The 16,520-nt window shown below is 47.1% G+C and overlaps 1 protein-coding gene across 1 annotated transcript in view; it reads right to left on the bottom strand.

The window, feature by feature from the left end:
* EFNB2 (ephrin B2) overlaps window positions 1–10,473 on the bottom strand; it is a 43,820-nt gene extending 33,347 nt beyond the window's left edge. Inside the window, exon 1 of the mRNA XM_059144632.1 lies at window positions 9,982–10,473. Within this exon, the coding sequence (XP_059000615.1) occupies window positions 9,982–10,103 (122 nt within the window). The 5' untranslated portion in view covers window positions 10,104–10,473. The remainder of the gene's footprint in view (window positions 1–9,981) is intronic.
* Between the last annotated feature and the right edge of the window lie 6,047 nt (window positions 10,474–16,520).

The following is a 16,520-nucleotide window of genomic DNA, read 5'->3' as shown; positions in this document are numbered from 1 at the left end:
TGTTATAAATGTGACATCACGGGTAGCATCAAGGGTAGGGAGCAGAGGAGAGAGCATGGAATTTGCAGTAGAGTGGAAAATAAAAGCAGAGGAGCCTTGAAGAGGAGTAGAAGCGTGGCAGGTGGACAAAGTACAATGCGACAAACTCTAGAAGGTGAATCTGCTACGTTGTAATCTTCATTAACATGTCATTTTTATTTATTCTGCCTTTGTACATGGTAGGCAAAATGAACCATAGCGAGGCACACAAATATTCAATTAATTTTATTAACAATAGGTGACATTTATTGCTTCATTGTGTCAAGCACAGAGCCAAGCTCTTTTAATCCTGACCACAATTTTATTACTCTTTTATTCAGCGCTGTTAGACTACTGCCTCCATTTTAGAGATGGGGTAGCTGAGACAGAGAGGGTACTCCCCCTGGTTACACAGTGGGAAAAAAACCAGCTACACTGGGATCAGGCTCAAACAGCTAGATTCCAAAGCAGGTACTCTTTGCTAAACTTGGTTGTCGTTGCTAAACCGAATTGTCTGACCTTTCCATGATCATCGTGTGCATCTTAAAAACCCCTTGGTACTGCTAATTCTCATAATCAGAAAAGTGGCTGAGATCACTGGGTTAGCTATCCCACAGGGTCTATCCGCCTCATTTGCGGGGTCTGCACTATGCTCAGATGCATGAAATAATGCAGATGCCTACAGATGCACACTCCGTACACACATGCTCTTAGCTGAAATGTTACTACTGGCTTATTTACTGTGTTTTTCAGGTGACCACACTTCCACCAGGCCTGGGCCTTCCCTGTCCCCACCCTAGGACTTAAGTCACTTGAGGGTGGAGGCTCGTCTTTCTATTATCTGAGCCTAGTAGCGGGCCTCACAGTTAACAAATGCTGGATGAACAAATCAATGCTTTATCAGCTCTCAGTGACCTAGAGGATCTCCTGTGGCCTCCAACAGGGCAAGAACGGGGCAGAACGCAGCAAGGCAAGGACCACAGATTCCTTCAGAGATTCCAAAACAGCCTCAGTGGGTGATGAGCTAATGTTGAGCGGTTTCCAAGGCGGTGGGGGGCGGGGGTTAATTTAGAGCAATGGTTCTCAAGGTGTGTCTCTGTGTGGCAGAGCATCAGCTGAGAGCTCCTCAGCAATGTCAATTTCAAGTCCCACCCAGACCTCAGGAATCTGGAACTCGGGGGTGGGGCCCTGCAAAACCCTGTTTTAACAAGCCCTCCAGGTGATTCTGGGCCCTCAAATTCTAGAGCCACTGCTCTGGCAAGGGGTGGGGGATCTCTAGTAAGAGCTGACATGTTAATACACCAGAGGCAGCCATGAATCCACATCTAGACTGTGTTCACTGCACTGATTCTTACTGTAGGCCATCACTAGCTAGTAGGCAGAGGTTGCCAAAATGCAACAGCTCTTGTCCCTGCCTCTTAGGGACAGGGAGGGCAATGATGCGGATTAAGGCTTGCATATGAACCACGATGGTGCAGCGTATAATGTTCTTTCTACACCCTAGGTATTTAACTAAAGTGCTGTGGGATTACAGAGAAAAGATTTAAAGAAATTATGTTGGATCTATGTCATCAAGAAGGCACTCATCTAAGGTAATTTGTAAACTTTATTAGACAGTCCATTATAATGAAGATCCATTTTCCCATAGACAATGGGGGACTCAGGGCTTCCAGGAGCTTATTTGCATCTAAAATGTACCCCGAAGTGAGTTCCAGTAGTTACGTGAAAATTGGCCTTTTCTAACTTCTTTGGCCCATTCTGAGCCCGGCCCTGAACATGACTGGCCTGGCCCCGCTCGCATGGCAGTTCTGGTGTAGGACAAATGTTTTCAGGCCACGGTGAGCCAGGAAGAGCAAGGAACAAGACTAGGGAACAAGACTAGGCCCATGCTGGGCCTCCGGTCCTCGGCGGGAACCTGGGAGGCCGAAAAGATGCTGCAAAGGGAAGGTGCATTTGAGACCCTCTGATAGGGCAGAGGTTAGGGATCTTTAGAGCCAAAAGTAGGTGTTGGACTTCACACACACACACACACACACACACACACACACACACACCTTCACCTGCTCCAAACTAGCCAAAGCCTTAGGAACAACCACAGTCCCGTTCCTCCAATGCAAACACATGGACTCTATTGGTTCCAAAGCCGAGAGCAGCACTCGTCATTACCCTGGTGTGACCTGGACGGAATCAGTACATGAAAAGTACACGGAATGCCTTGGGGGCCAGAGGGACTTGCCCAGCAAGTACTGGGAGACCCATATACAAGGTCTGTAATTAAAGGAGACAGCTGAACTTAAACTGAGAAAACACACTGGATCATGTAATTGTGTTATACAAGAAACATGAAGAATCTATGGGACTGAGGGAAAAAAAAAGTTTTCAAAGCAAAGTTGATCACCAGTTCTTCCTTCCGAGCATCCCGCATGTCAGCCCGCCACTGCGTGGTTAGAACCTTCACCTACCCATGCGTTTAGAGGAACAAAACAGCAGACTATAAATACTTCACTACAGCCCTTTTTTTCTTCCTCATATTCTGCGTAGGGAATTACTAAAGGCAGAAACAGCTTGTTTTTCTTTAATGGAGTGTTCTCCTACTATGTTTTGTTTTCAGGTTTTTTGTTTCTTTGTTTTGTTTTGTTTTGTTTTAGCAAGTATGCTCTCACCAGTCCCACTCCCAAAGTGCTTTCAACTAGAATTACACGTTTGAGTTTATACAGGAAAAAGGACATTAAGAGCCACTGCTGATTCTCTGCGGGAGCACGAGAAACAGGCTCACCTGGCATCCAGGGTGCATGGAAAACACTTCATCTCCGACCCCCTGGTTTCCCCCCCCCCCCCCCCACCCCGTGCACCCGATCCAACCATCCTTATCTCCTGTACCTCCACACTCTTTCTCTGCCGGTAGACAGGGAAGCTGAAGGCTGCCGGATGGTCAGTAAACTGGAGGCTGGGCTCCCCTGCGTCTCTCTCTAATCACTTTAACCCTGTTCCTAGGAGAAAGCTGGAGGCCAGGGCAATTCAGCTTCTTCTTTTGTCATTTGCCTGCCATAAATATGCACCAGTCTGCATTTCAAAAGCTGAAGGAGGCCGCAAGCTTGCTGGACATTTATCATGCTCTGTTCCCTGTTAACAAGCAAATACTTTAGCTGAATGGGCCATTAGCAATCATTGTCAAATGTAGAATGCAAGGTGCTTAGATGTGACCAGCTTGTCAATTAGGGGGTGTCCCGTCTCCTTGGTGGATCTAGACAAGTGCAACGGGTCTTTCCATAGAGATTACTGAATTAGGGGTACAGTCGCAGGCACGGGGTATGGCAATCGTTTTTAAATGTTTTGGATCTATGAAAGCTACATAGTAATGACCAGAAAAGTAGGCGATGAAGGTGATAAAGGCCCACCCCAAACAGAGGGTCAAATGAGCTGCGAATGAGGAACCAAAGCAAAGCAACGGGTCTGACAGCGAATACGGGGGATTCGATGAAGATCTCAGACACAGAACGAGTCAGTCAAGAGAGGCCCCATGTTGCTGTTCAGAGAGCAGCCTGGGGAGCTCCCCGATCCACTCCATCAAGAAAGACACTGGGGGTGTTTGTGGCTTTCAGTATTGTCCGCGTCTTAAGAGTTTTCAGACTTTCCCAAAGAAATGCTGAGACTTTTCTAAAACGCCAAATAGGAGGCAGGAAAGCAAATATTTCCTTTCTGGCTTGACCCAGTTGCGGATGTCACTCTGCGTGGAACCCAATCATGGTTTCAATGGCTCGTTTTGTGTCATGACTAAAAGGGAGAGTGCGGAAGGCAAAGACAAAAGTCCGGTTGATTCACAAGCTTGTTCAAGACAGAAAGCAGTAAGATTCCAAGGCATGGCGATGCTTTTTTTTTTTTGTTTTTTACTTGGAAGCGAGCAGTGCTAACATTTTCTAATCCTGACTTTACACGAAGGGCGCCCATCCCACTCAACGCCAAGGCTAAGACTCACGTTAACGAGGAAAATATCATCTCGATAGAGCCCACTGGTTTGGTCATATTGGATTACTGTTGATCGGAATGAAAACAAAATACTCCTCCCTTTTACTTATTTTATTATATATTCTTTTCCAGGGCAGGAAGGGCAAAACTCCAAGAAAGGCTCTCTGGCAGAGGGGGGCGGACAATGGGTACTGTTACCTTTGCTTCTCTCCCACACGGTGTGAGAGGCGCTGGGTCTGAAACAGGGCTGAAGTCCAAAGGTCTCTCTTTCTTTGCAGGGACCTGCAGCCCTACCTTCCCCTCTGGTCTCTGTTCCTGCCCAGCATGGCCCTGCCTGAAGCCCAAACAGATTAAGGCCAGGACCGCCAAGTGCAGCTAATCCTACAGAATGGTTACCCCTGTCAGGCCAGGAGTTAAAAAGGAAAATCTTGCAGGCCTTAACAACTGCAGTGATCTAAAGTTTTAATCAGCCCCATATCTCAACCTCTAAAAAAGGCAGCCAATGAAATCTACCTTCACCATATTATCCGCCACCAATGAGCAAGAACTGAGCAGCTTTTCTTTCCTGCTTTCACCATCCCGGGCCACAAGTAGGGCTTTCATACTTTCTAATCCGAGTTTCCAAGTCTGTGTGGTTCTCACATAATAGCCAACAGCCTAGAGCAAGGGCCTCGCTTCTACACCCTTTTCAGAGACGTGTCATTTCCAACATCAAGCTAATCTATATGTTGCCATGGCTTCCCCCTTTATCTGCCTTTCCATCTTATGAACTGCATGGATTTACCACATTATTTTTATCTGAAAGACAGAAAATGGTGGTTTTATTGCCATACAATCAGATTACTGCTGCTAGTTTCTCTATGCCTTTTTACCGTACTTCAATCAAAAGGGATCAGTTTCTTTATACTCTGCCCTTGATTTACATTACATCTGTAAAGACCTAGTCTGGGTTGTAATCCCCTTATTAACTATGACCAGGGTTGATTTGCCTAAAAATAAAAGCAAATTGTGTCAGACCCTTTCACTTTGTTTTTGATTCGGAACTACAAAATGGATTACTAAAGAAATCTTCAGAGTTCACACGGCTAGCGTAGCACTGAATTTAAAACAAGAATTAAACAAGTTAAACAGGGGGCCATGTCAACGGTTTACATTTTCCATCATGGGAGAAGGGCTGAGTTGCTTATGTCTTTGTATTCTTTGGCTTTACAGAGACAATGAAGCCACAGGAGTTTTTCCAAGCTGTTCGAACACTGTCCTATTCGCCATCCTTCCTTCTTTGCTTCTCTTCCACCCTTCTCCCAGCCCCACTCTAATCCCACCCCTTAAAAAAAAAAAAAGTGGTGGTGGGGGGAGCTCTTCCCTGAAAGAGCTAATTCCTGACGAGAAGCTTATACTTCTATGGGTTCTGCATATTTTAATCAAAATATTTTAAACAGTTGAACACTCCTATTTAAAGCTCTACTCCGCTACACAAAGGCTGAGCTCATAAGCAAATCTATGTAGATGAATGATAAGTGACCTGAAAAACAGGCTCTTTATGTCAGCAGCTAAGGAAAGCAGAGGCTAGGCAGACTGGAGTACCATTTTCATCATTATTTTCCTTACAAGAGTGCTGCTTTTTGTCTACTTTGGGATGGAACAGTTTAAGAATAAAGTTTTCGTAAAATCACCTTTCTAAAAAAAAAAAGAAAGAAAGAAAGAAAAAATGTCCTTTTTGCTGAGGGTCTAGTCCGTATTTCCTTTCCCTGCCACTCCCATTCCTCTGACGCATCACTGCAGTCATGCTGGGCTCTCAGACCGTCTCCCATTAGGCAAGCGCTCTGGGAAACATCACGCTAAGGTAGATGTCACACTCAACCTCTTGGGAGTCCAGAGCACTTCAGAGGAAGGCAAGGTACCACGGGTTTAGTTGCTCCAACTGCAAAGTCCCTCCGAGGATAATTATCGCACTGATCCACCTACCAAAGGATTTCCCTCAGTAAATTTACAGACAAGAGGTTTTACAATAAGTAATCCAAATATACTGACTGTGCCGCGGCTCACTCCATCTGGAGAGGCCATTCCAGTCTGCAGTTTTTAGCTGGCCCGGGGATGATGGTTAATTCACCTGTCCTACTACTTTGGCCTGGGAGAGTCAGAAACGTTCAGGAAATTTGCAGTCATTTGCATTTCTTTACATCCGTAGGACAAGTGTCAACAGCTACGCTTTGTGAAAGATTTAGAACCAAGTGCTTAACAAATCATCTTAACCTCCAGCTCCCGTTTCTGAGGCTTGAAGCTATAATTGCCGAGGTTAAAAAGTGCAGTCCCTAGACACACGATTCCCAAATAAATTCTCTTCTCGCCTGAAAAGAAGGCGACGAAGCATGTTGTGAGCTATCACTTCGGCTCCGTCTTTGTGTTCTCCCTGGCTGGGTTGTCCTGTGGAACGACAGTCCATTACCTCTAGTTTATCATCCTGACAAAATGTGAGGAATGTGGTTGGGAACGGACGAACAATCCCACCCCTGGTGCTTTGTGCTTTTTTCTCTCTATATTAAAACCGACAAGATTAACCCAAACGCAAACTGTGGAGCATAGTTCAAGGGGCTATTCAATCAGTGTTGAATGTGCATTTGTTTACCTACAAAAATAAGAATTTCAGACACAATGGAAGGCAGGCTGGCTTATATATGGTATTGAATGGACTGTTCAAACAGCACTATCCATTGTAGTTTATTTTATCAATCTCTGACAGGTCCGTATTTATTCAGAGCCTGACTGTGGTGGGGCCCACGTATTATAGGTTATCTGGATTTTATCCAGCCATTCTTTTGTATCAAGTCAATCAATATCAGGAATTCAGTATTAGGCAGGGGAAAAAATGACCTGGGAAAAGCAAAATGCTTTGTTAACTAACTAGTATACGGTGCAAAGGGAACAGTACCCCTAGACAGAAGGAATTACTGCTAGGCTGAAATTTCCGACAAAGTCCGTGTAATTCATTACAGAGCACCATATACCAACACAGCCTTGTTCACTCGAAAGTGGGTATTTTTTTTAGAAGAGGCAACTATTCATTGTGCCTGGAAAAATCATTCTACATCAGTTAATTGGAAATGAAAGCCAGGCTTTGCTATTCTCTGCCGAGTTGAAAGGGGAGAGGGAAAAAAGGGAGGGGGGCTCAACAACCTAAGGGACCACAACTGAGGCCACACTGCCGGAGCCCGTGGCTGCCGTGGGAGTAATCCACCTGGCAGGGTAGTTGCTAACGTTTCAGACCCAGAACTTCTTCGGATGGCTGCATAGAGTCTCAGGGATGGGGGCATCAGACAGTGTGATTAAAGGAGTTATGGAGACGGAGAATTTACAAAGGATTTTCTGGACCCTGCGTCCAAACAGCTGCTCCTGCTCCCTACGTCGACCACCTGCTAAAAAAGCTGACCTCCGAATGAAACAAATCTAATTACTGATGGCGGCTTCATTACAGATGAATTGTTCCACAGTTCGGATGAACTGGTGTGAAACCTCAGTTGCTCTGATCACCTTCCTGCCACATCATATTCCTGGACTGAAACTTTTCACTGGAAATAAATATGCAACTTCCCCCAAGAAAACAAGCCCTTGGCACTAGGGGTTTTTATTCATTCTCCAACTTAGAAAAGGCTCTTTCATATCACTCCTCCAGGAAGAAATCTTTCTGATGTCTCAAGCTAGCGTTCAGCTGCATACTTTTTTAAGTAGACCTTTTCCAGGGGCAAATTATCCAGTCCTCCAGGCACGCCATTATCATGAGAATTTTAAAAGAAATTCTACTCTTGAGGACGGGAGCAATCATGGCAACAGAAACCTCATCTGTGCAGGCAGGCTTCTCCAAAACGCAGGCCTCCAGCAGGTCTCCAAGTCTGCGGCGGCAGCAGAGAAAAACCGAGGAACCCTCCTCATCAGGACCGTGAGTAAAACAGCAGTCACCTCCCCCCACCGCAAATACATCAGGAAAAGAGGATACTGATGTCTGTGGCGGGAACAGTTACTGCTGTACCTTTTCTTCCGAGTAGGTGTTTCTAACCTTCCTCCTGATCACACACCAAGTCATAAGCGGTTAACACGGAGTTGCACATGCTGAGTTGGCCAATGGATGGATTAATGGGAATGTCTTCAAACAAAATTCAAACGTAAATATTAAACCGGGGCCGGGGGTGGGGGGGTTGGCGAGGGGGCGGCGGGAATCAGCCTCCCCAAACAATCCGTCGGCGAAAGTGTGAAGTGGAGAGGAGCCGACAGCCCCGGGGGGAGAGGTGAGGGCTGGCGCCGCGAGCATTGCGCGTGGAAGAGTGACCTCTGTAGGCGCAAAGCGAGCACTGGCTGGCCTTTTCCCGGCCCGCCCAGCCGGGGCTCCCGGCCCGCCTAGCCCATCCCGCCGCGGCCGCACGCAGGTCCAAGCCCGGCGCTTTCCCGCACCGTCTGGTGCCCCACCATTCCCGACCCACCGTGTAAGGCGGTCACTGCAACTGCTCTCTCGGCAAACACAAATCTAACATCGAGGAAAGAGTGGCCCATACAAGACCAGGCTGCACGGAAGAAGGCTGCATTAAGCAACTTTTAAATGCGAGCCGTGTTGGAAAGTGCCATCCGGCATCATGCAAGAATGTGTTTAATACGATTTACGGCTGTGACGTTTCTCGCCCTTATCCTGAGAAATTCTTAGTAAAACATGTTGGTGAATTTGAGATTTGCCACTTTTAAAAGAATGGATATAATTCTTTAATTGAAATGTGATCTGTAAATCACTTCCCCATCTCTGTACTCCTAAATCCATGGCCAACTTGCTTGCCTTCAGTTAGGCCACTGGTTTTCCTTCTCCTCTCAAACGCTTACTCCAGGAGCCAGCCAAGGTCTCCACACTTTTTCCAAGTTTCCCAAGGCAAAAATTCCGTGATTCTGTAAAATATTTTTGGATCTGACTAGAAATGTGTTCCAAGAAGGAGCTAAGATGCAAAACTGAATGCATAGGTAAGCACTGAGGCGTCATGGCCATACGTGCTTAGGGATGAGTCGCCTTTTCTAAATTCTCAGTGCATTCTATTTTGGTAGCTCACGCTGAAAGTTAATCTCCACAAGGCCTGGCTTTCTCCTGGCTACACTGTTTGGTAAAAACAATTCAGATTCAAGGATCCCATTCTCGCCCAGGCTCCAGGAGCTGTACTGACTGGGCAGGGACTTAAGCTTTTGAAGAAAGCGTCCTTAAAATCAAGTCAGCTATCAGGACCACAGAGTTCGGGGCCACAGGTTTAGAAACGAAAGGGGGAGACGACGTGCAAAGGTCTCTCCGGGAGGGACCTAAGGCCGGTCAGTCACCCCGGCTGGGAGGAGAGGGCTCGCCGCCCGAGTTCTCTGGCGAAGCTGGCGAGCTCCCCGCGCACACTCGGGCAGGCGGCGCGGAGGCGCGCGGGCTCCGGGGCGCTGCGGGCGGCCGGGGACCGCAGGCTCCCTTCCCCGGGGTGCGCTCCTCTGTCCCGGGCTCACAGCCCCGGCCGGCCGGCAGGGATCGACCGCGCTCCGGCGCTCCTCGAGAGCGCAGCATCCCTGCCTCCCTCCGCGGCCCGCCAGCGCCTGCGCGCCGGCCAGCCCTGTTTGTGGCCATGTTCTCCGTCCTCGAGAAGAAGTAGGGGTCAGGTATCGCCATCCGACACTTTCCCGAACGTGACACCCGAGCCGTCAGGGTTTTTTTCTTTCTTTTCTTTTCTTTTTTTCTTTTTTAGCGCCCGGGAGCTCGTGGGGGAAGGAAAGCGGGGGAGAGCGCCCCTTAGAACCGGCGCTCCGGCTGGAAAGCCGAGGGAAGAGTTCCATCAAGTAAAATGTGGCGAGGGTTGGGGACAGGGAACTTGGGGTGGGGGGAACCGGGGTTCCAGAAACAGAATCCGAGGCGCCGCGGCCCAGCCCTTCCTCCCGCCCGGACGGCGCGACGCGGCGGACCCCAGGCGGGGACCGAGAGGGATCGCGGACGCCACTTACTTGGAGTTCGAGGAATTCCAATAGATGGGCTCTAAAACTATCGACCTGGAAATCGCAGTTCTGCATAAAACCATCAAAACTCCCCAGCAGTACTTCCACACGGAGTCCCTCCTGGCGGCCATGGCCAAGCCGCTCCCAGCGCCGCACACTCCGGACGACGGAGGCACTGGGCGCGGGCCGGAGCCCCAATCCTCCGGGCAGACAAGGGGGAGACCGCAGGCAGCTCCGGGGCGCGCCGAGCGGCTCCAGCCGTCGCCGAAGTCGGGGGCGCTCCACTCGGAGCCCTCAGGGCGCGGGGCGGGAGCGCACGCGCAGGGCGCGGCGGCGCGGCGGGCTCGGGGCTCCGGGGCGCCGCGCCGGACGCAGCTCTGACGGCAGGCTCCCGTGCGGCTCCAGGGTGCCGGGCGCGGGCTGCAGGGAGGGCGCGCGGCCGGGACACAAAGGCAGAAAGACGACTCGCGCGGGCGGCGGACGCTGCGCTCCGAGCGGACCGCCTCGCACTATAGATCCAGGGGGGCGGGCAGCGGCCCGAGCGCGCGGGCGCCGCGTCGGCGCGGTTCCATGTCCCGGGGCGCGGGGCGCGGAGCGGCGAGGGGCGCCTCCAGGCGCGCGGGACCCTCCTCTATCCTCGCAGCTCCCGGCCCGCGGAGCAGGCAGGAGGGGCTCGGTCCCCGCCACGGGCGCCGGACGCGCACGGGCCTTTGTGTGCGGGGAGGGCGCCGGGACCCTCTCTGCGCGCAGCTCCGAGCTCCGGCCGGCGTCGCCGTCCCCGCCGAGGAGAGTCCGCGCGACCGGCCCGCTGTCAGAGCACTATAAACGCGGGGCCCCGCCCCGCACCGCGCAGCCTATTGGCCCGCCGCCCAGCAGCCGCGCTCCGGTTGGGCGGCCGGCCCGTCCGTCATCCGCCCCCGCCCGGCATTGGGCGCCGCGAGGCGGGGCGCCGGCTGACAGGTGAGCCCCGCCCCCGGCCCCGGGCGGTGGCGCAAAGGGAGCGCAGCCTGGACAGCCAAAGAGGGGAGGGGGCGGCCAGCGCGTGCACCGCGCCCCTCCAGCGGCGGGGCGGGGACACCATTAGGGACGTCCGGGAGGGGAGCGGGAGCAGCCGGGGGCCACCTGTCCCCGCGCCCAGCACGCGCCGGCATGGCCCGGCAAGTGCTCTAACTTCGGCAGAGGGACGTCGAGGGCGAAACTTTCCCTGCGGAGCGGAAGGCCGTGGGTTTCCCGCGGGTCCTTCTCCGCTCGGCCGAGCGTCTCCGTCGCAAGCCGGGCTCACACCCCCGCACGCGCATCCCTTCGCTGCCCCCTCGTAGGCCTCGGGGCGATGAGTTCCACACCTGATTTCGGTGCCTAACCTCAGCTGGGGCCTGACCAAAAAGTCAACGGGGCCGAAAGAGGCGAGACGACTCCCGGCGACGTGGCCGCCGACAACGGGGCGCAGCCGTCCCGGCCCCGCACCCTCCGCTCCCCGCTCCCCGGGAAGGCGGCGCCTCCAGGCGCTCCCCGCGAGTGTCGCCGGCACACCCGGGCCCGCCGCGGGACCTTCTCCTTAACTGGTCTCTGGGGCACACTCACGCCATCCCAAGGTGACCGGGAGTTTAGGGGTGACGGTGACAAATAGCGCCCAAGTGGAGAGGTGGCAGGAATTCCTCACTCTGGTTCTCGGCAAGTGCTTGCCCAAAAGAACGCCTTGGACGCGCGCCACCGCTTCGACGGCTTCCACGGACCCACAGCGCCCACTAGCGGCCGGCTCGACCTCGCTGCGCGCGCGCGCCAAGGCCCGCCCACCGGCAACCAGAACCCCAGGAACACAACCGCACAGAACGTCCATAGCAGAAGCTCGCAAACTCACCAGCAGCACGGAGAATTCGGCGGCAGTAAGGCGGAGTAGTCATGCACAATTCACGGTTTTGCGGGGAAGAAAAAAAAAAAAAATACCGTATACCCACAACATGCTTAAAAAAGTCCTGTCTACTGCAGGATTTAATGTTTCCAACCCAACGAAGCAGACGGTATTCCTACAAATTGTATTTCTTTAGCTATATTATCTACTAAGCTAAATTAAAGAATATACATTGTAAAACATCTCATTTAGATACCAGTGTTTCTCTCACTCTTCTTTATAACGTTTCCAGATTTTTACAACTTATTACGTATTCCTTTTTGGAAATATTAAACATAAGCTAATGTACATTTCAACTGGAGTGTTGACATTTTGTTAGGACTAGTTTGCTAGCACGCTGGAAAATACTAAGGCATGGGAGTACTGAATACATTATTCGTATTATTCCAGGTAAATCTTTGAGAAGAAAACAACTTAATTTTACCGAATTGCTATTTTAAAAAGCCTCCAACTTGAGAAAATTTTTAAGAAAGGCTCAAAGATTGAAAACCGATTTGAAGTCATGGCCAGATTCTCATGAGGACGAAAACACCAGGAAGGGGCAGGTAGTATAGTATTTATAACTTTCTCACAAGGGTAAAAAGGAGTGGGTTTTAGTAAGCCTAAACATTTAAGGAATTCATTTGAAATGTAAAGGTAGCTTAATAATGTCCTACAAGAACTAAAACGGAGTATCTCAGTACTACATTTCATAGTTGGTAAACTTATTTTGTGAAGTTTAAGTTGTGACCTCTTAGCTCCTACATCCTCTCTCCAAGTAAACTAGAGGAAATAAAGGAAATTTGCATTGTCTGAAAATAACCCTGGCTTCCATTTTTAGTAAATCAGATATTCACACACCCAAAAAGCATTTTGCCTTGTGGAAAATGTAAATGTACATGTAAAAACGGCCTTTTAAACAAACTGTGTACCTGACCAAAAAATAAAATCCCACACCAAGATTCCTCCTGTATAACTTCAGTGTGAATATTCATGAATTTACTTTCAGCAAATAAGGATTCATTTATCTGTAAAGACCAGGTAAAAAATCAACAGTAACAACTTCAAGATGATAAATGTCCCATTACTGTTGAGATGGTCAAGTTCAGTTCTGTCAACCCATTAATGAGCTAAGGAAAGAGTAAGAACTGCCACCACTCCGGTCAAAAATGCCGGTTTAACTTTGGACTCCCCCAAAACTTAACTAGCCTGTTACAGAACTCTGTCCAATAACACAAAATCAATCAACACATATTTTATTGTTTTATGTATATTCTGTATTCTTAAAGCTCAAGAAAATGTTAAGAAAATCTAAAGCAATACACTTGCAGTACTGTATTATATTTATTGAAAAAATAATCTGTGTGTAAATGGAACCACAGTTCAAACCCAGGTTGTTCAAGGAGCAACTGTAATTAAAAGCATCTCTTCAAGCCATTCTACTACTGTACACAGGCCAGGCAAAAACTGTTACATCAGCATGTACAAAACAAAATTGAAATTTTAATGCATGCCAAATCAGAAAGAACCTATTACATTGGTTTAATACATATTTGTATTTGGACTTCATTTTATGACTGAATAGTCAGGAGAAACGTGCTAATTTCTGAAAATCTGTAATTTTACCAGCACAGCTTCACGCACACATTAAGAAAAAAAATGAAGTTTTATCTCAGCTAATTACTTCAACTGTTTCTCAAGTTAAGGAAATTTCTGAAAGTAAAAATTGGGGGAATTCCATATAGTCAATAAAAGTTGATTAAAATGTTTGAATATATAGTGAAGTAGCAAATGTAAAGCTAGGTAATTTCAGTTGAAAAAATTAAGATGGCAACCAATTTTGCTCTAAGTGCACCTTACTAAAGTCATTCTTGTCACCCTTTGAATTCCTATGCATGCTTTGGTCTTTATGGTCGTTTCTTGTACAGTAATCCATTAATTCTTAGATGTACTTCAAAAGACATCTTTAACATAACTTCTGTAAAAACAAAGAACAGAAGCCTTATCTAAATGTAGCATTACAGAAAAATTACTGGAATTTGGTTTCATGTTGAGTAAATGTTGTCCAAGCCATGAACTTTCTATGTAGCTAATGTTTCCTGGCACTGCATGCACTTTATTTCATAAGTCACTGAAATTTCTAGAACTCTTCTGCAAACACACTGCTCAAATTCCTCAAAGGGAAGACCTTTTAAAACGGAAGTAAAGTAAACCTTCTCTCAGTAAACCATGCCGTACACTCTGGCACCACCTACTTCTACAATTTAGCTTCCACACTGAAACATCTTAAATTAGCATCTACTTATATTTGTAAGTTTGGTAGGGACAGTATTAATTACTACACTGAACACTCGGTCAAAAGAACATTTTTCCCTTTGGGAAGTTCGGTGCCAACTGACCTTATCGACTGTAATAATATAGTCCTTATGGAACTAAAATACCACCATTTTCCACTACAGCAGTCATTTCAATCTCTACGTTATAATCGATCGTTGCTTTTATATTATTAATGCAAAAACGGCATATGTGTAAAGAGTACAGTTATGGCTCCAGCTAACTTGAGCACTTGGCATGAAATCTCATTTCCTTATTTACAAACTAACAGGTTTTAGAGAACGGACCAAACTCCTGTCACCCTTCCAAATTGGTCTAGGTAGTTTAGAGATAAACAGGATAACAGCTGTGCAGTTTTGGTTTTACCATTCATTACTACTAGTACTCTATAACCTCTCTGTGTAAGATTCCCACTTTCTGGACTGACGATATAGACACAGTATTATAAGAAGTTAAATTCTGCTTCAAACATATAAGGGATATCATAAGGGTATCACTGACAGCAATCATAAGATACATACAGTAAGATATTCAACAGCACTCAGAAGAGGCTGCAATTGTGTATTCCTGTTTAAACTCCTTGCTACTTGTTGTTTTTCAACCCATACATTTCCATAAGCCTGGAAAATGAGGAAGAAAACAATCACCCAAACATATACAACATAATAAGCCTATTTTATTCTAATGCCTGTAAGCCAGGTTTAGAAATCACCAGCTGTACTGACACTCTTCAAAACACAACACACACTGTGTGCCCCCCACCCCCATTAGGAATTTCCTGAGTGAGAGTGAAACTGCTGGACCATTAAAAATTTTACTCTTTAACTTACTGGCTTCATAGTAATAGGCCCAAAGATATATGTAAAATACAACTATTCACACATCCTCTGATCCAACCACTGCATGCTTTGGAAAAGAACAATCTTCTGCTTATCGGTTACTCTAGTAACTACAGATATACAATATATCATAGATCAGACAATGTGATCCCACCATCTGAAAACCATCGACAAATCTGCTTCAAAATGTACCGTGCAGTGCATTAGCACTTGCAGATCTCCCAGATTACTGAACCAGTGGCAACTCTGTAATTACAGACAACTGAACGTTTAAGAACGAAACAAAACAAACAGAACCAGGAGTAAACAAAAAAGCAGGAATAACAAAGATGATGAAGGCATCTAGGCTAAGTGGCCAATTCAACCAATGAGAAAGCAGACCTCCTGCCTGGGCTTCAACACCCATCCAAGACTCTTAGATCGAGGCCCTTCTCTCTTTAGTGCTCCTTTCACTAATTAATAACATTTGAGTGTTCCTAAGACTCCTGGAGACAATGGTTAAGTCTCCAACATTAAGATATCCTGTTTTCAGAAATTCTCATGGCTAGTAATCCGAAACAGACGGGATGGTTCTGGGTGTAAAAAAGCAGAAAGTTAAGATACTTGAAATCAGCAGCTCTAGTGAACAGTAAAAGCTTTGGAGAAATTTTAGTTAAGTGACAAATGGAGGGTACGTGATAGAAGATGAGGTATTCGAAATGATACATGGGAGTTCAACAAGCCAGCACTCTATGCTTATTTTACTCTGGAAAATTAAAAAGATTTTGTATGGCCACCAGTATTTTAAAATATTAAATACCAGTATTTAAAAATATTTTAAAATACTGGTGGCCATACAAAATAGCTGTAGACATAGCCTACGCACAACTACAAGACTGGGTAGTTAACTGAAGACAGAGCCTACTTTGCTACATCTTCATAAGGGAAACTGGAGAGTAAATCTTTACCCCTTCCCCTCTTTGCAAGCATTAAAGAGTCCTCACACCAAGCTAATTTAAAGGTTTTGTTTATACAATTGATAATTCTGCAAACTCCACAATAAAAATCCAGTAACTACATATTTTAAATACTGTAATAAAAATAAACAAAAGCCATTAGTTAATTCTATAATGCATTAAGAATAACCTAAAAAACAATTTGTGAATAAAGCATATTTAATAAATTAGGGAACATCTGAACTGCTAATAAACTGGGAGAGAATTTGAACTTTTATAATATGTACACAAAGGCAGTGGAAACAAATGAAGAAAACAAATTACTACACATTGTTGCAGCACAGAAAAGATCGGGTGTATTTTATTAACAATTACATCCTCTTTCCTGTAGCCTGGCACAGGAACAATTTCATTATCTGATGCGAGTCTCCAACAGCAGATACTGCGATGTCACTAAGCAACTTACTGCGATTTCACACCATATGTGGCAGTTAAGAGATTCTTTAAAAATTAAAAGGCACGCATAAGCTGATTTCAGATATTAAGTCCAGG

Source organism: Mustela lutreola, chromosome 13, assembly GCF_030435805.1.
Source record: "Mustela lutreola isolate mMusLut2 chromosome 13, mMusLut2.pri, whole genome shotgun sequence".
NCBI lineage: Eukaryota > Metazoa > Chordata > Mammalia > Carnivora > Mustelidae > Mustela > Mustela lutreola.
This window is presented reverse-complemented; position numbering and strand designations above follow the sequence as displayed.